This window comes from Lonchura striata, chromosome 8, assembly GCF_046129695.1.
Source record: "Lonchura striata isolate bLonStr1 chromosome 8, bLonStr1.mat, whole genome shotgun sequence".
NCBI lineage: Eukaryota > Metazoa > Chordata > Aves > Passeriformes > Estrildidae > Lonchura > Lonchura striata.
In genome coordinates this window covers 20971550-20997003 of record NC_134610.1, presented here as the reverse complement: position 1 = coordinate 20997003, position 25454 = coordinate 20971550, and the positions used below count along the sequence as shown (strand labels likewise).

At 39.5% G+C, this 25454-nt stretch overlaps 1 protein-coding gene across 2 annotated transcripts in view; it reads right to left on the bottom strand.

The window, feature by feature from the left end:
* Positions 1–25454, bottom strand: part of MAP3K20 (mitogen-activated protein kinase kinase kinase 20) — a 90240-nt gene that overhangs the window by 23000 nt on the left and 41786 nt on the right. The window contains exons 8-12 of one of the 2 annotated variants that reach the window (XM_021552489.3): positions 24798–24884; positions 21243–21317; positions 15854–15960; positions 9688–9823; positions 512–5508 (exon numbers count right to left, since the gene is read on the bottom strand). In XM_021552489.3, coding sequence (XP_021408164.1) covers positions 5134–5508; positions 9688–9823; positions 15854–15960; positions 21243–21317; positions 24798–24884 — 780 coding nt within the window. In that variant the 3' untranslated portion in view covers positions 512–5133. Of the gene's footprint in view, positions 1–511; positions 5509–9687; positions 9824–15853; positions 15961–21242; positions 21318–24797; positions 24885–25454 lie in introns of those variants that run through there. The other variant, XM_031505411.2, reaches the window with a different exon arrangement.

Below are 25454 nucleotides of genomic sequence, written 5' to 3'. Positions count from 1 at the left end.
GCCACCCCCAGGTATCCCAGACCCCACCCACAACCCAAGCATGTCCCCATGGCAGGCCCTCGCCCTGGCACCTCCAGCTGCACAATAAGTGACCTGCAGCCTGGGCAGAATGCTGTGGGGCAAAAGTAGTGCTGGGGGCCACACTTAAGGAAAGGAAGGGCAAGTGGCAATTGTGAACACCCTCATGAGGCCGTGAGTATAAGTACCTTTTGTAGGTACTTATAATCAAACTGGCTGGTGCTGCAGCAGGATCCTGATATAACTGAAAAATTTACTGCAGAAGCCCAATAATGCATTTTTAGATGTACAGTGGGTTTTTTCTGATTTCTTCATGTTTAAATATAACCAGTAGCAGAATAGTTCTGTATTATTTCTCTGTTTTTTTTTCTTAATAGGAGAATAAAGGAGAAATGTCACATAGTTAGTAATACAGAAAAGTGACTTAAACCAGCAGACAATAAGGAAACTCTTGGAATACCAGTGTTTTACACAGTGACACAAATGCATAAAATTTACTGTCAAAATGTTTATTGCAAAATAGAAGTTTGGAACAAAAGAGAAGCAAGGGAAAATTTCACACCAAAAGAAAGTTTATGACACCAATTGAGAAAATTGAATACATTGTATGATTTCATTTGTTTGCTTTGGTTTTACACTGGAAAATCAAATCCACAGTGTGAATAAAACAAGACATGGTATGTCAAGTGCAATAAAGAGGATAACTGACACTGCAAGATTTTTCCACACAGAAGTGTAACATTGCATGTTCCACACAAATGATATATTCAGTTTACAGCACAAGAGTCTTGGCATAGGCATTGAACTCAGCTTTGCTTTTTCAGAAGGGAAAATTAAGTTTTCTAACACTGTGAAAATATTTGCTATTCGAATTCCATCAGTTCAAACCTGAAGTGTAAGTAGCATTGACTCCTACTATTCAGTACAAAACTTCTCCAGTAGTGCAAAAGCAAGAAATGCAGTGGACTATATCTGACTTTAAAAGGCATATGAGCATTTAGCACACAATATAAAATGTTAACAGAAACTCATTGGTTCTACAGTTTTAAAATTAAATCTTCACACATCAGAATTCTCTGTGCAGATTTTACAGTGTACACTAAGTTGAAGCCTGGGGGAAAGGGGAAAGGTCTCTCCTCCAGATTCCTACCAGTGCATTTTAAGGGCTGTGAAAATTACTAAATGAACTTACTTTTTCTACCTGAACATTCTACCTAGGACTGTAGTTAAAACCTCTGTCAAGTCAGAGGTCTTATTAAAAACCTGTAAAAGCTGCCTGATTACAGATAAAGGAAGTACAGCACTAAAGACACATAATAACACAGCTCAATACTTAAAAACTATATGCACACTACAGATCTATTGCTACTGCTGAGAGCAATACCCATCATTACTGCATCAGATATTTAACTCAGAATAAACCCTTTAAAACCCAGAAGGAAAGGGAATCAACATCTAAGAAAACCTCTGGAATGATAAGCAAACACCAAGCCATGAACATGACTGTGTGACAAGAGGCCACGCCACACCTCACCTCCAGAAAGCCCTTCCCGTCCAGAGGGGACAAGCTCCATGTCAGGGAGCACACAATGGCTGGCAATGCAGCGCACCCACACCGTACCCTAAGGCACTTGCTACTCCAAGAAATTAGTGATGTTACCGTCTCAAAAACAACTAAATCAAAAGTTTTCCTTCATCAAGTCCCACTTCCATATTTTTTCACCACTGCTAAGGAAAAGAAATGGAGTTGGGAGTTGGACATCCTGTCTTGGTCCCAGCTGACCATTAAGCAAGCCAAAAGTCAATCCTCCCCATTCTTCTCTGAGGCCACTTACCCACCTAAGTTAATGTTTGCAGTACAGCCAAGTTCAGGCCTGGTTCTTACCTCTCCCCTCCATCAAATGCAACAATACTATTTTACTGCAAAAAACGTCAGGCTTTATGGAAGACAGAGGAAACTGGGAACCCAAAAGGCCTGGCAGGGCCTAGTGAGCTGAGAGGTGTACAAGGCACAGGAAGGTTTTTGGTGGTTTGTTCTGGCTTTGGCCCAGAGCAGCCAGACAAATGCTTTCTGGGTTTGGTTAATGCTTTCATTAGCTGACACACAATGTGGCTCTGGACTATTGTGGAAATTTGTATAACCTGGTGATGAGACAGGTAGAAGATGGACTCAGATACACTGCAGAGCAAAATCAGGTGTGGAAGATGAAATACTCTGCCCCGCTCCAACCACCATACCTGCCCACCAGAGCCATTTTCAAAGCCTTTAGCTAGTGAGAAGCATTTCAGAGGCAGAAACAACACAACTTGATTCTCACATATGATAACTGGCTTGTAGACTGGAGACACCTGGTGTGAAATTCATCATGGGAAAGTAAAAATGCAATTAATACCACTGCTTTTGTAGTAAGCACAGCCAATATCCTAAGTATAATACTATCTCAACTGCATCAGAAGAGTTTGTCACGTTATCACCTCATCTACAATTCAGAGGTCACCTTTGCTACTTTGAATGCATGGGAAGTTTCAGAAGAACTTAAATTTTTCCTTAAGATAGTTTAATTTTCTTTGAGAAACAACATGGGGAAAAAAGGTGAAGGGAAAAAAAAAATCCATCTTGCTTCATTAAAAAATACTGAAACAAGTAGGTAGAAATTACCACAAGCATGTTACCACATTCTGATGGTATTTGCTGATATAAGTGACACACCTGGGTAAACACAAAAGCTTGAAGACAGACTTAAACCTTGTGACATTGCAACTATGAAAATCAATGTCATACTACTTTAAAACTATTTTTATTTCTGTAAATATTAATTAAAAATTCACTTACAACCCACACAAACATAAATGTGCATTAAGTGCTCCGAGATTTTCAAACAGCAAAAAAGTGCAAAATATTAACGCTAGGAACAGATTTTTGGGGTTTTTGAATTAGAAATGTACTGAACCAAATTTTGTTTTCAATTGTACATCCCTACACTGCTTATGTGGTACAGTAATTTATGCACAATGATACACACTTAAGACCTAAAGTGCACATATTATATTACACAAATCCATCAAATTTTGCCGAGTGCAAAGTGGCAGTTACAAAAATAGTATCATTGCTGTGGGTGTTAGCAGACATAGACTTACAAAAATAGTACAAATCTACACTGGAAAAGGCTATTTGTTCTTATTTCCATTTCATCATTTGCCCTTCCGAGTCTCTTTTTCTCCCTAAAATCAGGTTGCTTTGATGAACCTAAGAAGCCATCCCCACCTGAGCCAAAGGAGTTTCTCCTTGGGATACTTTGAACATTTACTGCATCATTTAAATGATAATTTCATCATGAGAAAAGCTTTGGAATACAAGAGGGATAAATTTAAGTCAATAGATTTGGGAGTGTTTGGAAGAGGGTTAAATGACTTCCTGCAGGAACTACGATCCCGTGAAAACTGATTGGAGCAGGTGGCCTGAGTGCAGCACTTGTGCCTCGCAGGTGACTGACCAGTGCTGATGCTTAAGGATAAAACAATTCTTTCTCACAACCCAAAGAGGTGCCGACTCTAGAAAAACTCCTTCAAAGAACTGTTTTGTTGAGTGAGCAGGTAATGATTTGAGGCCTGCTGTTATCTAATGTATCCCTTTTTTTCTAAGCTATCCACAAAACACCATAATATATAGGTTAGAGCCACGTAACCGGCAAGCCTATAATTAAAGAAACCACTCAAAACCAGAAGTTTTATAAAAGAAACCCTTCCAGTAATTGAAAATGGAATTTTGATGGCTTATTCCAACTACTGCTACACTACACAGTAACATTTTTCTTTTGAAATGCTGCCCTTCTTCCTTGGCAAATATTTTACAACATCTTCCTTTCTAACCTGCATCTGTGTTCACACTGGTTTCCCTCCCTCCTTCTGCATCACCACTAAAGGGGTCATCAGGAGAAACTTCCTCACTGCTCTCAACATAAGTGCCTGGCAGGCAATTATTGCAGCAGATTGTTACACACTGAGTTTTATGGTAAGCTGTAACAGCAGTGACAATACTTTAAAAGTAATGTAGCTGCAAAAAACAATAATGCAGAGTCTAGTAAATATTCCTGACATTACTGCCAGATTCTACTATGGAGAATTTTACACAAGCCACAGTAGTAGGGCCCAAGCTGAAATGTCACAGTGGCTTTCTCTTTGTCCTCTCCCAAGGATGGCACATGCCGTTTAGCAGATACAACAGAATCAAAATTTGCAAACACTGATTTTTGCTCTCAGGTACAAGAATAAGTCCATCAAAGTTAATGAGGCCTCATGGATTTACATCAACATAACTGAAAATTAGCTTCTAGATCACAATATCTGATAATAGATGCAGAGGTCTGATTGCAGTTTACTTTGCTAGAGTGAATTATATACACATGCACATACACGTGAGGGGGGGAAAAAAAGAACATTTATAGAAATCATCTACTAATAGGGATTATCTGGGTTCTGCTGCTATTCAATTTTTAAACTATATATTTAACTAACCCCTCTCTTCCCCACCAAGCTTCTCTGTTCCTAGAAACCTATTTGTGACTTCCCACAATGCTGCCTTGAAAAAGGCTTTAAATTAAGAAACACAGCAAACACCTTCACTACAACAGTAAGAAAGAATGGATGTAGAAAATAGCAAATCTGGAAGTACAAGCATATGCATATGACTGACAATTAAAGGGGTAAGGGAAATGACAAAAAACACAAAAGAAAAATTTGAAGTACATCAATGGCATTAATGGCATTGAAGTTTCTCCCAGTGTTTCCAGATCTTAAATTTATCAAGCCATAGTTTCCGTAATCAGGCACTAGGAATTATATATATAATCATAAAGTAATAATAATCTCAATTAGTTTGGAAAGTTTGGCTCCAAATTTCATCAAAGCAGAAATAAGTCAGCACAATCGTAACAAAAACAACATATCTTTCTACATACAAATATGCTCAGCCTTGTAAATATATTTTTCATTGTTGTTTGTTTGTTTTTAGTTCTTTTACAGGATTTAAACAGACCAAACTGACAGGATTCTTGTTCTACAACTTTATTGTTTTGCTTTGCTAAAATGATTTCAGGATTAACTCTACAACTTATTTCATTCGCTGCTATCATCTGTGTCATCAAAATCATCATCATCATCATCATCATCATCATCTGACCAGTCGAATTCACTGAAACCCAAAGCCATGTTGATTTTCTTCCCTTTTCTCATAGAGGTGGTTTTAGAAGAATTCTTTTTGGCTTGCATGTTTATCTGCATTCCAGAATGCAGGACAGATCCTGCTTTGTTCAGAGAGAAGATATCCCCAAAGCCCGTCATCATCAAGGCCTTCAGACTTTGGTTCATGCCAGCTACCTCCCCGTTACTCGTTGCTGTGATCTGACATGACATCTCTGCACTGTTTGACTCCTCTGTTTTAGATTCAAAGTAAGACTCCTGAGACATTCTTGCAGCAAGAGGTAAGTAAAACTATTTAAAGGAGGAAAGGACAGAGCAAAAGTGAAAGTTAGAACCAATTTAAAAATCAAGGAAAAAGACACCACCAGATTAGTCAGCAATCAACAGAAAGCATACGATTAGTGAATCTAAACAAGGAGATCAAGTAAGAATTCATTTAAAACAGATAGCATCCTTCTGGGGTCATTGTTCTTAAATCAAAGTGCAAAATCACTGAGTGGCATGGGATGAACCACAGGCAACAGAGCTTTCACGACAAAAGAAGGTTCAAACTCTTCAATCCTTCATTTTGTACAGCACAAAACAGAATATGACATTTCCCAACCAGGTGGACTGGTTCCAAAGCAATTGGAGTTGCTTAATTCAACCTTTCAGGATTGAAGAATAAATCAGGTTAAGACCAGAGAACCCAAACAAGCTCTGCAGTTTGATGCAGAAGCAGCAGCCCCTAAATATCAGAAATGAAAGCAGCAGCTTTTTGAGTGTATGCTCAAAAGGAGAGAAAGGGTCACCCAGCAACAGCCATAATCAGAAATGAGTCTCTCACCAATGCAAAGGACAGGAGAACTGGCCTCCAGCCTGCACCAGCACCACACCTTCAGAAGCCATCACAGGGACTAGCAGGCAGGGGAACAGGGGTGGTTTTGGTCAGCTTGTCAGCTTCTTCAGCTTTTTTTTTTTTTCTTTAGTGGTATCAAGAGACATCTGTCAATTGCTTGTACATCATCTTACATTTCTGCTAATCTTCACCTACACTTAATGGAATTCTGCTGACCCAGTCTGTTTGTAGTAACAAATGAAATATGCCCTCCTCAGGAAAATTATTAATGCCTCTTCAGAGTGGCCAGGTTAGTAACCTCTGTGACATATTTGCCTGTGCTTCACAGGGAATAAAACCGCAGGCGTTTCACCCTAAATTAAACTACCTACTTGTCTTGGGGTGTCAAACTGAGACACTACTAAAACAACAGCAAAGGAGCTGTGTGTAAACATCTTCACTAGCCTTTCTTTCCAAAGCATTTGTAAAACTACCTACCCAAAATTCATGGATTTTCATATATTTTTACCTAATCAGAAAACTGACTGAAGAGTCAGTGGCAGTTGATCAAAACAAGTTACAGGGGTGATTATGGTGATGCCCTGTTATGTAACACAAGAGGCTTCACAGCCAGGGTTGCTCAAAGACCACCCATTTCTTGGTAAAACCACTTATATTGACTAATTTTCTATCATTAAAAAAGACAGCATCTGTCTTCTGTTCCACTTGAGCTTTCCCTACTTACATAGACTTACTATTTGCATTGTGTTTAAGTAAAGTTAGTGATCAGCATTTAAGAAACAAAAATAAAATGAAGAAGTTGAGATGATGGGGGTGCCCTAAATACTCTTCATGCATCCTATTGCTACGTGATGAAAGAACCTACAGCTAAGCTTCTATACACGTGGCTGTACAAAAACCTCCAGTTACACCATCAACAGTGTGCTAGTTGGATCAAGGATCAGCAAAAGCTCTTCCCAACAAAAAGAAGGAATCTTTCAAAAATGAGACCTACCACATACACTCCACTGTCATGTAGTTATAGCCACTTTAGATCCACAGAAGAGCATCCCTGACATATGGGAAGAATTCCCTACAAAAATCAACAAAGCTGCAAATCAGCTTTCCACTGAAACACCTTTCTGGGTCATTGACTGTACAATGTCTGAGAGTGTGTAAGCTGTGAATGGCTCATTTTGCAAGTTATAATCACTTTACTTCCTCCATATTTTGCCATCTCGTTATCTGGAGAATTCAAAGAGTTTTTTGGGACAGGACATGCCTTTAGTGACACACTGCATATGATGACTATCAGAAGAGACCCTTAGAAATGGCTGGGATCCACCAGTCTCTCTAAACTCCATGGTTAAATGAGCACCTGCAGGTACAGGCCATCATACATGACACATGGATTTCATGTCTTGCTCACTGTCTTCCTCTAAATAAGATGTTCATCTTAGCTACATACACTACCATCAAAGTCAAATCTTCTTTCAAGAGAAGTCTCCCATTCCATGGCAGCTATGGATATATTTTACTCCACCAAAATGCTCCAGATTCCCTTGTGCTAGAGGCTTTTAGAGATCTGCACAAAGGAATTTGCAGACTCAAAGGCACCTGTTCTGTAAGATGTAGCAGAAATAGGGTCAAAACAAGAGCAGGGAGAAATGCACAGAAGCATTTCTAAATATTGGCCTCATCCTTCCCTTATGCTGAAGTGTGCAAAGCTATACTTTACTCTTTGGAACAGGAGCAGCCTGCCACTCATAGTTACCTTCCATGCATGATGAAGCTTCTACCAATCCTACAGCACTAGAAAATCAAGTGGCAGAGACAGCTTTGATGTTCTCCTGTCATTTGGTTTAAGTTTCTACTCCTGCACACCACTGCTGGCCTCTGGTCATTGCTGCAGAGCAAAGTGAAAAGGTGACTGCAGAACACAGAGCAGGGACAAGAGTACCAGCTGAGACACAACAAGGCCTAGTTTTGGCTAAAAACCAGGTTTATGCCTAGTGGGAACTCTAAGATGCGTAACAGTTCTGGTTGCCATATCTTTATTCCTGCTTTTATAGTCAAGGTAGTTTAAAGTCAAGCACTGCAGCTCCCTGTTGTAACCCTCTAGTTTGATGCTTCTGACCAGACACTGCCTGAACTAATGGAGGGAGACAGACGCTTGACTCCCGAGGATTACACCTTGCAAACAGAATGCCCAAAGGTATTTTGCAAATGATTTACAGCTATGAATTTACAATTTAGTTGTATGTGTAACCAGTGCTATGAAAAAAAAACAATCCTAATTGAATAAGCCCTTTTTTTTGACAATATGTCAAATTTTTTCCAGTAAAAGGGCTTTTTAAAAAATATGTTCTGTGCAACAATTCACTTAAGATGCATGGAAAAAACAAACATATATTTCTCTGTTAGAAGAAATTGCACTTAAATGCAATAGGACAGTAGGGTTAATGCTATGCAGAAAGACAGTTCATGCTTAGCACAATAGGCCCTAGCACAATGCTTTATTCTTGCAGCAATGCCAGCTCTAAGTGAAAAGTACAAGTCATAAGCAAGTACAGCATAAAAAAACCCTAGGCCCTTGCTGGTGAAAAGGTTTGCTCATTAAGGCTGTGTCTCATGCTGTGCTCAGGGTAGAGGATGGCCCACAGCTCAGTTACTGGAATATGGCAAGTGTTAAAGCAGGCATACAGATACCTACTGAAAACATACAGAATCTACACATAGGAAAACGTTATCCGCCGTGATTTCATTACTGCTTGTTTGCAGTTGGAACATAAATGCAACTTCATTCAAAGAACAGCAATAAGCTATGCCTTAAAAACAAGTCATATGTAAATAGGTCTGGATGGAATCAAGGTTATAAGTAGGATAAAATTGTGCATAACAAAAATCATACGCTACTGCAATCTCAATTTGGTATTTGTCGTAGCTACTGCTTTAAAAACAAGTAGGTTTCACAGTATTTTTTTAACAACTCTGTTGTAATTTGTCTCACCATGCACTAACCCTGTGGTCCTCCCTCTGCCAATCAGTGGTTGAATTGCATAGTATTTCATTAAGAAATTCAGGATAATGCAAGGAAGGTTTTTCTTTTCTGTTTACAAATAGAAATGTGGGATCTCTACCAGCTGGTAACTGGCCAGTCAAAGTTATCTCAACTATAATTATGAACAAAACCTTAAGTTAATGCTTCAAATTTTGACCCACTTTTCTGAAAATAGGAATTTGCTTATTTTCAGAGAAAAAGAACAGAATAAAAAAAAAATCTCCATAAGTTTCACAACATGCTTTCTGAAGATGCAAATGATTCTTACATTTAAGACCAAATCCTGCATCTTATAAAGTCTACAGCTTTTTGAAAAAAAGAATTTATTGAATATAAACAACTTTGAAAGCTGAGAACTCATAATAAATCAATGAGATACTACTTGAAATGCCCATGTCACAATATGAACTATCAGTAATATGTAGTAGGTGAAATTAAAAAAAATATTGTTATCTAGAGTGATGCAATAAAATTGGCCCAGATGAACAACTAAAAACAGGAGCACTACTTCCTCAATGTCTTGAGATTTACACAGACAAAGCTCCAAAATACTTCTGACACAAGATAAAAGGTTGAATTATTGTCTACTTACAGGAGTATTTGATTGTTCAGTTAACTTCTGCTCCCACATCTTCAAACGTCTCTCCCGTTCCTTTAGTTCCTGCTCTTTAAAGCTCAGATCACGCTCCAGTTTCTTTAGTCTCTCTAAGGTTGCTTCAATTTCACATCTGCACGGAGACAATTTGTTACGTCTTGTCTTTTCCTGACAGATATAAATTGTTCATAATTCCCACCTGAATGTTAATTAAATGTGAAAGGCTGAAAAGTACAATACTAACTCAAGCAGTTCATTTAATTACCAAATGCAAAGTCTTTCACAGCTTTAGGAAAAAATGGTAATGTTTATAGTTCAGACCATAATACCTTCAGTTGAAGAAAATAACATTTAAAAGAGTAAAATACCATATAACAAAAACATTTTTTAAATGAAAATGCCTTCTTTCCCCCCCAACATCAAGAAACATGATCTTACCCATAAAGAAGCTGCATTAAGAACTGGTAATAGGACAAGCATTAGCAACACAATACTGGCAGTGCAAGAAGCCCATTTGTCTGGGTTTATAACTTGACTATAAATACTACTTGGACTTACACTCAAAATGCACAGAAGCGTTTTGTGGGGAAATATTTTCCCCACTTACCTTCTTGTTTCTTTAGGTGAAGATACAAGAGCAAAAATACAAATTGTAATGTGAGCCAATCCTGCAAATGGTTACAAATACAAGCTTCTCAAGTTTGGAACGGTTGTGAGAAGGATTTGGTTGACTTTTCTCCATTTCTCACCATACTTGCAAAGTTATGAAAAGTAGAAAGGGCAGGAAATTAAGGCAGTACTCTAAGAAAGTTGCAGATACCATCTTTATTTTGTTTCACTGCACATACCTCCCTTAACCGAGTTGTTTCTTTTGACATACTGTCTGATGGACAGTGAATTTTAAACACACAAACTGAACTGTTCTTGGAAAAGACTTAAACAAGTTTTGCACTACACAAATACACAGAAGGTGAACAACAATTCTGTCACCAAATTCAGCAATATATTTTGCTTGTGGGGTAAAAAAAAGAAAAATCTCCTATTAGTATCAGAGGTTGTACTTGCATTTAACATTTCTGTGCCTGTTTGGGAGACTGTGCACTGCCTGCCTTCCTGTGGGAAGAGTCAATCACAGTGTTTTGTTTTCCTCCTTGAAAAACTGAACTCTTAAGAAGACAAGAGATCCTAAAGAGAGCTCCAAAGATAGCTATTTGCACTCTGCAAGGTTAAATATTCTGCTCAAACTTCCACATTATTTTCCTTGTGTTAACATGCTGTGAACAAAATATGCTCCTTCTGATGTTTTCAAAAAGAAAGTAGAAGGACTAACAGAGCTAGCTGTCATTTCTATTTGGGGTGGAGAAAGAGAATTACTTGTTTCTGCAAATCTCCTGTCCTGGCATGGAATGATTAAACTCTTTTCCACTAAAAGAGTTCAACCTCTCAATGTGGGAAAATAGCATACCCAAATAATCTATTTAAGCAAATAAAATAATATAAATATTCCAAATGTTATGGATTTCCTATTTTGAGAAGACATATCTGTCAGAGATGTACTTAGAAAGTACAGTGAAAGTATTCAAAACTCAAATAACCAGCAAATCCTACAGCAAACTTTACCACCATGCTTAATTCTACTGCAGAAATCAGCCACCTGGGGGCAAAGGCATTTATCACACTTGACTCCTGCTGAGTGAGCTGTTTTATGTGGTGGTCAGAACAAATACCCCTCGTAATTATGTTTCAAATTTCAAGAAAAAGTCTATATCATATTGGCATGCATAAATTAAGACTGATCCTTTATGTTGGGTAAAAAGTGGTCTCACATCATAATAAAGAGACAACAAGGGAACAAACAAGGCACTGGATCGAAGGTCAGAACGTGACTCATCACCAGACACCCATAAACCCTTTCTGTCAGGTACAACACATACTATGCTATTTACTGTAGAAACTACAGAGCAATTTGAGGGCAGTTGCAAGCACTGCTTTTCTTAGTTTGTCTCTCATCATCGCTGCTACTTACACACAACTCTATAATTTTTTAAATATGTAAATTACATTCTCTTTTAAAATAATATTATGCGCTAGGGGAGTCCTGGTAACAATAGTTTTCTCTATGTCAAAAGTCTGTTTTGTACTGTAATTATCTCTCTTCATTAGACAGAAACTTCTCTTAAAATAAAAGGTTAGTCTGCAAAAAACAGTTACATTCTGAAAAATAATTCCACTGCATAATGGAACTGTGTAATTAAAGAGAAAGCTACTGTACATTGCCCAGTTAATGAGTCTTACTCCATAAATGAAGCAGCTTGAAACATTATACATGATAGGACATGTGGATTTGTTTGCTTCTGTAGTACTGCAGCGTGAGTTTACTGGTTTTTCTAGAATAGTTTAATTCCATGACACTGAAGAACAAACACTAATACATTACTAGAAACTATAATGATAAACATTCACAGATGAAAAACAATTATTGACATTTCTTTATATGCCTTGAATTGCTACTAATACCACTAATAAACTATTTTAAGCATTGGAGCAGCCAGTCGTAGGGAGAGGATGGAAGGAGAGATGCAGTTAGTATATATGATTAAATGCAGACAAATGTGATCTCTCACTGAATTGGAACACCATTACTTCTACAGTAATTTTTTCTGACTGTAATACAAGTGACTTGAGAAAGGGCTACAAAAAGATCACAGAATATGAACTTAAACATAGGGCAGACCTATGCATCTCAGGCATAAGACAATGCCCCTGTTTTATTATAATAAAAATAAAAATGTGTTGAACATGTGTGGAACATTAGGAAAAAAGACACTGAATTATTTTAAGGAAATACAGAATGAGCAGATCAAAATGTTATATTAATATAAAAATGAAGACCAGAAAATGTGCAAATAAGACTGCATTATATAGATAAGTCAAAGCATCATTTGTTTTATCAATTCCAGCAGTCAGGTATAGACTCAGCTCACTCTCAGTTTTCATGCCAGCCAGTCAGTGATACTTGCTGTTACAGCTACAATCTTGGCATGTCTATAGAAAAAGAACCTCAGCTTGCCTTTTTTTAAGAGTGGGGAAAAACACAATCCAGCTTGTCTGAGCTTTGATTTGCTTTGATAAGTGCAGTATCCTTGTGAAAGTGCAGTATCTAGATTGTTAATTTAGAGGTCCCTCAAAGGAACAAGCATAATTTTTGCTTTTCCCAAGCTCACCCTTCTCCAGGGCTCTGATATCCAGGTTTCATTAAAATTCCCTATTTTGTGGTAATACATCTCATACTTTCCCTACTACTGGTTTCACTATCTCTTTGCAAATCACTATGGGATAAAAAAACCATGAAAAAAAAAAAAAATCAGTAAAAGCAAAGATTTTTCATCGCAGAAGTTAAAATACATTAAATTAACGTGCAGTTCTTTTTAGTAATAAACTTAAGTCACTTTTAGTTTATCCTTTGGGATCACTTTATGCATCTTTCATCTACTTCAGGTGGAAAATTTTTGGCATACCTTCTGTTTATTTGGCTAAACGTTCATGAAAGCTTTGATACAGAATGGCTTTCACACCAGGGCAGGAAGCTGTTACCAGAATTTGGGTAGGAGAGCACTCCTCCAGCTTCCCAAACAAGTGCTCACATGATTTGTGCTCTTTCTGAATGTTGTGTTTTCATTTCAGCTCAATTCAAAAATCATCTTTGCTTTCAGGCAAATCATGTCCCATCATGAATTTTTATTTTCTCTCCCATATTTCCTTGTCTCTAAGTAATTTATTCTTTCAGAAAAAAAATGGCACATTTATTTTTAACACAAGTCTCCATGGTAAGAAGTTTTTTCATTACTTGATAGTACCACAGAGCTTTTTGTTGCTATATGGCTTTTCATTAACATCTTTTCAGGCATTCCTCATCTGAAAAATTTAGGTGTATCAAAACAAACTTTGCAAGAAATACTTGGGCCACTTGAGTCACACTTCAAGAAATAAACTGATTAAGTGAAACAATGTTTGTTACCAAATGTCAGCTAGCACAGCTTTTATTTTGCTATATTGGCAAGATTTAAGTAGTTATTCACTTTTCCTAAAGGCAAGTGAGTACCTGCTCATCTTTTAAATAAAGATTTTTATTATAAGAAACCCCTCACTAGGATAGTACTTCTTTTTCCAGCCCTCCTTGTTCTGTCTTCTGTTGAACGCACCATACGATACTTAGAGTCTGCATAAACAAAGGTGCCATGAAATTGGGGTACTTTAAATACTGCCCCGAGCGCTCAGCTGGCTTCGGGCGCAGCGGTGCCCCAGCAGCAGGAGCAGGAGCGGAGCAGGAGCAGGAGCGGAGCAGGAGCAGGAGCAGGAGCAGGAGCAGGAGCAGGAGCAGGAGCAGGAGCAGGAGCGGAGCAGGAGCAGGAGCAGGAGCAGGAGCAGGAGCAGGAGCAGGAGCAGGAGCCGGAGCAGGAGCGGAGCAGGAGCAGGAGCAGGAGCAGGAGCAGGAGCAGGAGCAGGAGCGGAGCAGGAGCAAGAGCAGAGCAGGAGCAGGAGCAGAGCAAGAGCAGAGCAGAGCAGGAGCAGGGGCAGGAGCAGGAGCAGGGGCAGGAGCAGGAGCAGGAGCAGGAGCAGGAGCGGAGCAGGAGCAGGAGCAGGAGCAGGAGCAGGAGCAGGAGCAGAGCAGGAGCAGGAGCAGGAGCAGGAGCAGGAGCAGGAGCAGAGCAGGAGCAGGAGCAGGAGCGGAGCAGGAGCAGGAGCAGGAGCAGGAGCAGGAGCAGGAGCAGGAGCAGAGCAGGAGCGGGAGCGGGAGCAGGAGCAGGAGCAGGAGCGGAGCAGGAGCAGGAGCAGGAGCAGGAGCAGAGCAGGAGCAGGAGCAGGAGCAGGAGCAGGAGCAAGAGCAGAGCAGGAGCAGGAGCGGAGCAGAGCAGAGCAGGAGCGCAGCAAGAGCAGAGCAGAGCAGGAGCAGAGCAGCAGCGCCGGGGCAGGGCGGGCCCGGGGGCTGCGGGGCGGGGCCGCAGTGCGGCGCTGCCGCCAGCAGATGGCGCGCAGCCCCCGCTGCCGGCGCGGCCCAGGCGGGGCGGGCCCGGCCCGGGCTATTTATACCCCGCCGTGTGACCGGGGGCGTCCCAGCGACAGCTCAGTTTTTCCATCGCCCCATTAAAAATCTACGTCTTGCCTTTCCTTGGAAGGCAGCGGAAGAAACGCGGGACTGCCGGGCTTGAAACAAGCCCCACTTCCACGTTCTCCTCCCCATCCTCCACCCCGTCCCGGTTTCTCCGATGCAGAGAATCTTTCGGTATTTGTGCTCCCCGCTTATTTGGCACAGAGCCAACGCTTCTTAATATAGACTGAGGCACGATCATCTGCAAAAATCATCTCCCTGTGCAGATCTGCTTTCAATATTCCATCTCAAACAGACGGCTGTACTGGGAAGCAGCAAGTTTTCTAACCCACAAATATGATTCAGGGACAGGTTTTTGAAGTTTTGGCACATTCCAAAAAGGAGGCTGGAAGTTTTACTGCAAAACTGTAATGTAATAAAATGATCTCAAATCTCATCTCCATTTATAATCACTTATGAATAACAATGACAATCAGCAATAGCTAAAATCATATGCTCAAGCAATGCTGGAACACTATGTAGAAACAGGATCGGCATGGGCATATGCTGGATGTGTGAACACACAGCTGACACAAAGGAGAGAACACATAAGAAATGGTAGAATGCATAAAAGAGAGGACAAATAGAGGCTTGACTTGGAAGGTGGGGTTTTTAGGCCCCTTTTTTTGGTTTTAATATTAACATCACTGATAGACTTTCTATGAAAATGCCATCAAACCTGCATGTTATCTGAATTCTTTTGCCCCCACACTATTGACTGAAACATTATAATTGGTCTTAAGATGTGAATCACAAAACCATAAATATCATGATGCCTAAACCACTGTAATAATAAATATAGGGTACAGCTAAGTGCATTGGCTCCTAATACAAGTTTCGCAACATTCTGGGCATTCCTGAAAAACAACAAGGTAAGTTATGTTCTAAAAATACTTCAAGCACACATATTTTCTACCAGTACATCACTGGAGTATGATGTCTTTCTGAAAAAAACCACTCATACCATTTCAATGTAAAACCACATCATATCATCTTGGGAGGAAGAAAACTTACCTCCACTCTGCCTTGTTATGCAGGAATGAGTTACACTGGTCTGGAAGGTTGCTGTCATTTGACATAGATTCCAGGATTGAAATAATCTGCTTGAAAGATGGTCTTTTCTGAAGAAAAAAGGAAAACAAACCAGAGCATTTGCATTCATATAAAACTACTAAAACTATCTGCAGGAATTTTTCAACTGAAACCCCACAGTTAACAGGAATTGCCACACTTCTTTCTGACCACAGCATCCTACAAGAGGACTGTAAATGGTTTAATTTTGTTCTTCCATTAAAGGAGTCACACAGGACTCAAGTCACACAGGCTAGTAAGACTGAAGCCTTAGCTTAGTCTCCCTTGTCTACTAGTAAAACAGTATTAAACATTAGAATCATCAACCGTCTAGATTCTTAATTTGAGAGAATAATTTTTCTCAAGCTAAGAGGGAAAATGCTTCCAAATAGAGAAGGCTGGACCATCAGCAACTAGTAATTATACAGATGGCCTTTTACAGGTATTAACACAAACTCTTTGGTGTGTGAACAAGCCATTTAGCTGCCTATCAAAAACAGGTTTCTGGCTGCAGTTCCCCTTTTGCAGAGGAGATACTTTCAGAAAAACTCTGACTTGGCTACTTCAGGAGCAGTCAGGGAAGAAGTGAAGTTTGAGGTTAGGGAAGGATGTCTTGCCTGGCAGCTAAGCTCATGGTAGTGGACTCTGTGCTCTTCTGTCCTGGGCTCATTTACTGAGCTTTCTGTTCCAGGGCTCTCCATCCAAGACCCACTGTGCTCACAAGCCAGAAAGACCAGTTAAAACTTCTCTTTTTTTTTTTTTTTTTCTTTCTTCCATTTTTCCCTTGGTCCAAAGGACAAGCTATGAAGTGGGATAATAACTGAAAACTGAAAAAGCCAGTTAAATGTGTTTCTTGAAAGAGCACTGACTCTGTTAGTCTGTTTGACAGACCCCAGACAAGGTTGAGACAAAAGGTTGAAACAAAATGTAGATACATAATAAGGGGATGATGCACATTCTCTCTCTACTGTGCCTTTAATTATACCATTTCTGCTAAAATTACAGATGCCGCAATTAAAACGTGCATTTTAATTTGGGAGCACAAAAACAATTAGGAACAATGCTGAGGTGTCTCTCTTAGGAAGATTCAAGTGATTTCCACATTATAAAAGACAGACAATTTCTTTATTTTAAATGTCAAACAGCATGAAAAAGTGTCAAATGCATAACAAAAAAAGAGACAAGCTCTCTTATACTGTAATGCTGCACTATTCGGCTGTAACGAGAGGCTTTGTCTGTCATTTTTTGGTCCACCTCCATGATTTCAGGCAATGGGCAGTTCGGTGAGCTACACAGATTTTCTTTGCCACAGACAAGCTTGCCCCAGCTACAAGTGCTTATGCAATTTGTTCCCCAGCCCAGCATGCAGAGAGCAGCAAACTGGGCATGCAGAGTTTCACAGCAACAGGTACTGGTTAAGCAGCACATTGCTTACACTGGTGACACAGTCCCCTGCATGGGAACCCAGCAGGGTCACCCTGCCTTTACAGGGGGCTGGGGAGGCAGCTGGCCTCCCCTTCATGTGCATGATGGTGCTGGACTTGCCACAGCTGAGCAGATCCTCTGAGCACACCCTGGCAAGAGCCCAAACCGGTCAGGAGTGGGCTGCACTGGGGGCACAGAGCACAAAATCCATTTGTGGTACCACCACCAACAACAACTCCAGTGCAGTTTTGGGGCAGAAGAACCTTTGACCAGCCTTCACACCCTTTTTGTTGCTACAGCTGCATCTCTTGTAACCACTCCAGTGGATGTGAACTGTTGAAGGGATTCAAGGGCCTCCCAAATGGTGAGGAAGCTGCCAGACAGGAGATAATGGTTCCCTGAAATGTACCGGGGTACTGCAACTGCTACGCATTGTCCAACAGACTGGCAGGTACATAATGTGCCTATACAAAACAAATTCTATTTTCAGGAAGACACCAAGGGCAAACATTCCCATGCTGCATTATCTACAATATTTTATGGACTATCCAGGATAATTCACAAAACATATGAGTTTTGCTTGTTTCGTTTTTCTCAGCGTATCCTGGGAAGTATAGGGCAAGGCTGACATTAAGTGAGCACAGTCAACTTTACTATCAGGCTTGCCTGGAGTAACCAGAGTGGAGACAATGACAGAGAACACAGCTTTTACTAAGGGCAGGCAAAAGGATCAACCAACTGCTTTGGGAGAAGCAGCAATAATCACGGTCCTGAACTACAGGCAAAGGGGCTGCAGAGTTGGTGCAACTGGAGCTGGAACAAATGCAGAGACACACAGTACTGTCAAAGTACTGTACATCTCTGGCTGTGCAAATTCTGTAAACAGCCTGCAGTTACCCTGCCAGCTCTGCAGCTGCCAGATTTACAGGTAGCAGCTTTGCATGGAGACAAACCTGACAGGAAGACACAAGCCTACACTGTCACATGGGTTTTGCTGATTTCTTGCCCCTAGAAAGGATAATTTCAGATTTAATAAATGCACCCTAAATGCAGAGTGGTACCTTGGCTAAAACTGGCAAGAAGTGATTTGGGAAACTGGGAACCTGAGCTGAGAAACTTCCAAAAAAAAAAAAAAAACCAAACAAAAAAAAAAAAAAAACTTATTTTCAGTTGATAAATGCTTAGCACTTTCTAGAAAGCCCTTATAAGGGATTCTTAAAATATCAAGGCATGAGTCGCCTTTGAAAACTGTTTCCCTTTATATCTGTGATGTCTCATACTGAAATCTTTAAAATATATGCCCCTCTAGAAATAATTCTGTCTAAGGTTTCCATTGTTTCCTTCCACTCAGTATTTCTTACTGAATAGGTCTCCATAAAGCCATGATATTTAATCCATGTCTTTCATTTTTTGTTTCTTCTCTGTTCCCAAATTTCTGATTTCCATTAAAATACTCTGTAATTTATAAACATCTTTGATGTAGAGAGAAACTGAAGGAACAGATGAAATGAGAAAGAATTATTCACCTACAACTCAGAAGCAAGTAACCCCAGTAAACAAAGACATCAGCGATAAGCAACCTTATTTCTACAAGTATCTAATACCCAAGCAAAAGCAACTTGTTTGGTAGAAATTTTAAGGTATGAACTGTTTGTTTTAACCAGCAGTTTAAACTGCATAAAGACTACCATTCCAAGTACCACATGGAGTACTACAGATATTTTTCTCCATGTGTGAAGAAATTCTTAAGAATTAAAAGCAACATTAATAACTCTGTCTGTTCCCATGAAGAAATTATGGTGTGAGCGCTGTCTGACACTCCAGCTGCTCTGCAGCAGCTCTCCAAGTGTATTCCTTAGCCCCACCATAAATGCATATCCCTCATTTCTCAGGGGTAAGGCACCAAAAGTTACCTCATGCTTTCTGTGGGTTAGAAGTATGCACCTTAACAAGTGCTTTTGAGCAGCTGACATACTCAAGCTCACCCCTGCTTGACCTTCAGTAACTTGTTCATGCATCAACGATCTGATTTTCTAAAGCTAATCCTGGCAAAAAGGAACGTTACAGAGAGCAGCATTTCAGAGGAGCGTGCTCCATCTTTTGGCTCATGCAGGCCACACAGCCCTTTATCAAAGCATTTTGAGAGCTGTAAGTAGTGAACCTTTCCCAGCACGTGACTGAATAAGTCAGTCACATGTCCAAATTGTGACCACAGATTACTCCATTTCAGTCATGTGAACAATGCTGTAATTGCCTAACAGAAGAAGAGCTGCATGAAAAAAACTAGCAGAGAGCAGACAGTCAGAAAAACCCCATCTCACACGAGATTCACAGTTTGCATGCATCAGAGATACCTCTGGGAACAATGTCCTCAATAACCAGCCCACACCCAGATAAATTTATCAGACAGAACTCAGCCTGATGGTTAAGCATCATTCTTTTACAACATGCAAATCCCTCTCTCTCCTTAAGAAACAGCAACAGGATTTTGGACACTTATGGATGCGGCTTGAACAAGGCAGAGAGTGAGCTGATCTGGTATGTGCTACAATTACAGAAAAGAAGCTCCAGTAATCCTTATTCTGAGACCTTCAGTAATGATGCTGGCACTTAGGAGCAGTTAGTAAAGATAAGCAGTTGGCACTCAAAGTCTTCTTCAGTAATTATTGACCTAGAACTGAAACAGCCTACTTGTAGATTCAAAAACATGAAGCATTTTTCTCCCCTCTCTTCTCTGGGGAGGATACAAGGAATTATTAACAGAATGGCAATTATATGTCTGTTCATGTGGAAATCACATGTTGATGGATCTCGGTCTTCCAGATCCATTCTGTAGGAAAACAACCCTTTGCTTTTAAAAGAGAGACCAAGAATGCGTATTTCCTCCCTCATATTATTCTTCTGTGGCTACTCTTTGGTGATAAATTTTAGTTTGGAGCACCTATATGCTCTCATTTATCTTGGAATTAAACTTGGTCTCTGTGAAGTAGTAGCTAACTTTCTCCTGAGTTTAAAGAAATTAAGCTCTTCCTAGTGCCTTGACTTGAGAAAAAGAGCACAATTTCCTTTGCTTAACTATTCTTCAATGTCTCAAATGTTTTCACAGGCAAAGGAAATAGTCTTAATCCTTGGTACTAAAGCAAGTATGCCAACAGGATCTTTTCAGCCAGTTTTATGTACAATAGGATGGTCACAAAGTCAATTTTAAGAAGGTAACTCTCATAATCTACAAAAGCTTTTACTGTCTAAATACTTATTCCATCCCTTCCTTGTAACAGCAGATTAATAGTGACAATGGTGCAGCTCTTAACTTTTTATTCTGTTTTTATGGTTAAATAGCACTGCTATTATAATATTATTACAATACAGTCATTAAAAAGCTTACCATTCAAGCCCTAAGGGAACAGATTAGGAAAGGTTTAATGTTAATTTAGAATGTGTTGCCGTTGTTACTACCCATGTTTTATGGATTAATTTATTCTTGACTTATAGTTGAGTTTTCAACACAAGCAGGGCACAGAATTGGACCTTGAAATTTGTATTTCATAACATGAGGCTCACATACATCCAAAAAGGGTTAAGTATTAATCTTTGAAAGAAAATATAAAACCCACGATTTTTCCACTTGCTCCAAAATGGCTACATTTTTGCCATCTTACTGTATTCCCTGTCATTGTCTTCAGTAGTTACAAAGTTAGCAGCATAGTAACTCTCGATTAAAAAGGAGAGACAGAGTTATTTATGTATAAATATATAAATACACTAAAATAAAAAGACAGTCCTGCCTATCTTTCTCAAGAAATGAGTCAATGGTGTCAGCTCAGACTTGTCCCCTAAAGAAATGCTAATGCACTTTGCAAAATAAGGCTGGAGTGGTGGTGCAGAAATCAAACACACATTTAATTACCTTTGAATCAGCATCCCAACATTGGTGCATCAGTTCTGCAAAACTTCTGGGACAACTGCTTGGAATGGTTAATCTCTAATGGAAAGAAAATGTACCAGTTACTGGAAGCATTTCCCTTTAAGCTGCTACTAAGCAATTTCCTATGAGACCAATAGACTTCAAAGATCTAAAGCACACTCTCACTTTTAAAAACAATATAAAAATGTGGAGACATACTAGAAAGAAAAATCAAAATTTCTAACACTAGCAAGAAGAACAAATAATTTTTAATAGACCTATAAGAAAGTAACATGTCAAATGCACAAATGGGGTTCCTTAAGAAAGCTCAGAGAGAAGACGCAAAACCAAGACAAATAGCTTTTAATACTAAAACATAATGATATGTGGAGGTTACTGCATAGTATTTTAAGATGCTTGTCAGATAGGCATAATGTACAGCCTGCCTCAATTCCTTTCTCCCACATAAATGATCTAGCTGTACAATACTATAATCACTTTTGACACACAAATAGCTGAAATATAGATTACATTAAGTGAGTTAAAAAGAGTTAAGTGAAGCTCTACATGACACAAGAGATGTTTCATGAGCCTGTGGTCAGAAGGATTAACGAGGACATGCAGATCTCAGAAAGCACTCACAGAGCACAGTGAACTCATAAATATTTCCTAATGACTGAAGACAAGGAGTTGCTGGCTTTAGCCAGGACCACTGACTACAGAGAATTAGTTTGCAGCTAGTTTGGTTTCATTTGCTGAGAGCTTTAAATTAGAAGATATTTACATTAACAGCCTGCTTGTTTCCAGACTGGAAAGCCAAAAGCAAATCCTTTCTCATATACACGGATACTGAAGCCTCTCCAGCTGACTGCACATGCTTCCAAACATTACACACTGAAGATCCTCTGCTTTCACTAAAGCTATTAACTGACTTCAGATATTTCAGATTATATAAATAAATTTTTTATAGTTAGATAGAAAACCAGTTTTTCAGTGAAAGTGAGTCCAAATGTAATAGGGGTCAAGCTGGAAAAAGGGTTCTTGTCCTCTAAGAGGCAAGAACCAGGTATTACATTCCTGTTCAGACTATCCTCTCAGAAAGACCTGTTCATCTGCCCTACTATTGCCATTTCAGAAGCAAAGCAGAGTAAGTTATGTCACTGTGTACCACTACATTACTGCAAAACCTTACAAGACACAGCAGCCAAAAGTAAGAGTTAAATTCTGTTCCAAAAGCATTTGAACATTGTAAGAACTGGAAATATGAGACACAGAGGCAGCGCACTGCAGAAGTCTGATTATTAATGTCATAACTTAATGTTCAAGGGTTTCTATGGAAGAAATACACAGAAATTTGTACAATGCATGAATAAATTGCCCTAGTGCCTGATCACTAAGTCACTGGCCTAAAAATACACTGGCTAGTTTTGCTACAGTCTTGTCTGTAACTCTCAGTGTTCCAGGAGGTGGACAATCAGTAGCAATCACCACTTGTCTCACTTGTGAAGAATGCCACCTATATATTATGAAATATAGAGGTAGCAGGATCTAAATGTCATCCTATAATAAAGAACACGTTTCTCAGTGGCAATTTATTATGAGATCATGTCTAGCATAACCTGAACTCTCATGCTTTGCTTTTCTTAAAAAAAAGGCTTAAAAAAGTCTCTACCAGAATAAAAATAACACTGTGAAATGATGCATAGTGTCAAAGGAGATCCATACAGACACATTAGAATCTACTCCATTTGCTGGCCTTAGGCTTTACAAAGGGAATTTTTCACCTTATGCAATTATGCTTTGGCCTCAATCCCTCACTGATTTTAACAAAAGACTTGCAATCCAAAAAATGGAGGAGTGGCTCAACAGTGATCCAATCCTGCTGTGGACTGGAACCATGCAATCTCACTGATGTCAACAGACTGAACTGAGAGCAGAACCTGACCCTTACACTTGTTTTGGGACACAGAAAACAAAGAAAAGTAGTACAAACTGACTTTTACAAGGCTTATGCTGGACATGTTGCCCATGTCATGGCCAGAAAAAATTAGAAGTATGCAGTGCCCTCTAAGCTCCCTCACAACCCTCTAAGCAAAGTGGTAGCAACAGGCTAGTGGTACCTGAGGACAAAGAGCTGGCTCTGAGAATGCCACCCCTTAGCTGTATTCAGCCATACTGTATTTTAGACAATTCCTTGCTCTGGGAAACTGTAGAGAAATGTGTACTCTCGGGCATGTTTCAGCATGTGACTGCATCTCTTTACAACATTCCCAATGCGACTCTGTACCCCTTACATAAAACCACATGTGGTAAGCACAAGAACCAAACACTGTTGATAAGAAGGCTTTACGGTCCCTCCTTCCAAATGATGTGTGAGGCTTTTCCTGAACTAGGAGAAAGAGTGTCTTTGTGCCCCCTGCTCTGATAAATGCAGCAGAAGACCACATTCACAATCTTCACGCTGTTAGTATAGCATTTCCAACTAATTGGTATATCACAGTGTCACTCACTGGAATTAATCCAGTCCTCAAAAAAAAAAGAAAAAAAGAGAGAGGGGAAAAAAACACCAACAAAAACCATTAAACTAAGAGGAGGAAACCTAACTCCTCTGTTTAACTCTGAAGCATTTTGAGAAACAGTTTATGTAGAATAATAGAAATCTGTATTGTACAGCCGGTGCCTCGCCATTGTAATGTTTCCCAAGCTTCCGCTGTGTCTAGATAGAGGAGGTTTCATCTTTGTGGAGGATTTCCATGCTTGTCTGTGTGTGGTACAGTCACAACTTTAAATGTTTTTTAAATGTAGTTACTGTCTTTGATATCAAGGGACTATGTGTTCAGATATACGCTCACATGTCCAACTAACTGAAAGCCTCAATTTGTGAGAAGAAGAAAAGCGAGGCTGGGGACACTGTACAAACGGTGTTTACACCACTGAAGTGCTTTTGAAATGGAAAGACTCTGCATGAGGAGGCTTGCAGCTATGCCACAGCCTTGCCGATACCAGTGAGGAGCTCATCTTCAATGTAGTGTTGAACGTAGGTGGCAAAACTGTAATTTCTCTCTTTTTTTAAAACTATTTTTTCTTCTTTTATTTTTGAAATTTTCATCTAAGCGGCAGTTTCTTGTACTATAGTGACTCCTGCTGGGAGAGTTAAGTTGAAGTAGCTGAAGGTCTCTTACAGATATATCAACTCCCGGCCAGTAAAAAGATGTCCTAAACGCAGGAGATGGAGTTAAACTGTTCCCCTACCTTGGACGCAATGGCTTCTTTCATCACTAAGAACAAACCCCTAGGTTTTACAATTGAGACTGAGAAACTAGTACAGTACTTGTACAATTTTTGATCTACAGCATCACGACGTGAAGCTGCAACAATTAGATGTAAAGGGTCCATTCATGAGGAATAACATCACTTTGACCCTTTGTGTTAGCTCCTACTGCTAATCTTTCCATACGCGTGAACTTACTTTCAATTTGAAGAAGATGAAAAAGTCTTTTGCAAAACCCCAATACTGTTTTCTGATCTATGTACCTGAATGTAGAAACGTAGTCTTACCTCGTTTTTTTCCACTACAAGCCAAGCTACTTGTAATCCTTCCAAGCCTTTAAAGGGGACCTCCCTTGTTAGCATCTCCCAGAGAACCTGGAAGAGAAAAAAAGAAAAGAATTTTTATTTCTGTACTTTGTATTTTAAATACATTATTAAACCTTGATACAGCACTATTCTGTATCCAATTACCAGGCAACCAGTTTTCATTTGCAGGAACTTGGACCAGTGTTTGTGTGCAAGATCCTCTCACAAAATTAAATTGAATGTTTCTGCTTTTTCCTCTACAGAAAAGCCAAGATGAAAAACTGGGTTGCTTTTTTACTATCTTTGTACACTATAAAGTTCACATTTGGCAACTGGGACTTGGGAAGACAATGCTCTTCCTCTCCTTCTCAGCTCCAACTAGACATAGCTTTGCTTTGCAGCATTTTTTAATTTAAAAATATTTCTATGCCATTGCAACCAGTGAATATGATCCAAAACATATTTAGCTCCTTTGATATGCCTATAAAAATATAATTTTGCAATAAAAACTGTAATTGTTTATCTCCAAGTATGTGATCATATTAAACTAAGCAATATACATCATATAAAAAATTACTCTCTTCTCCTTGAGTTTCCATGGACGTACTGTCCTTAGATAGAGAAAGATTTCCTAATTTT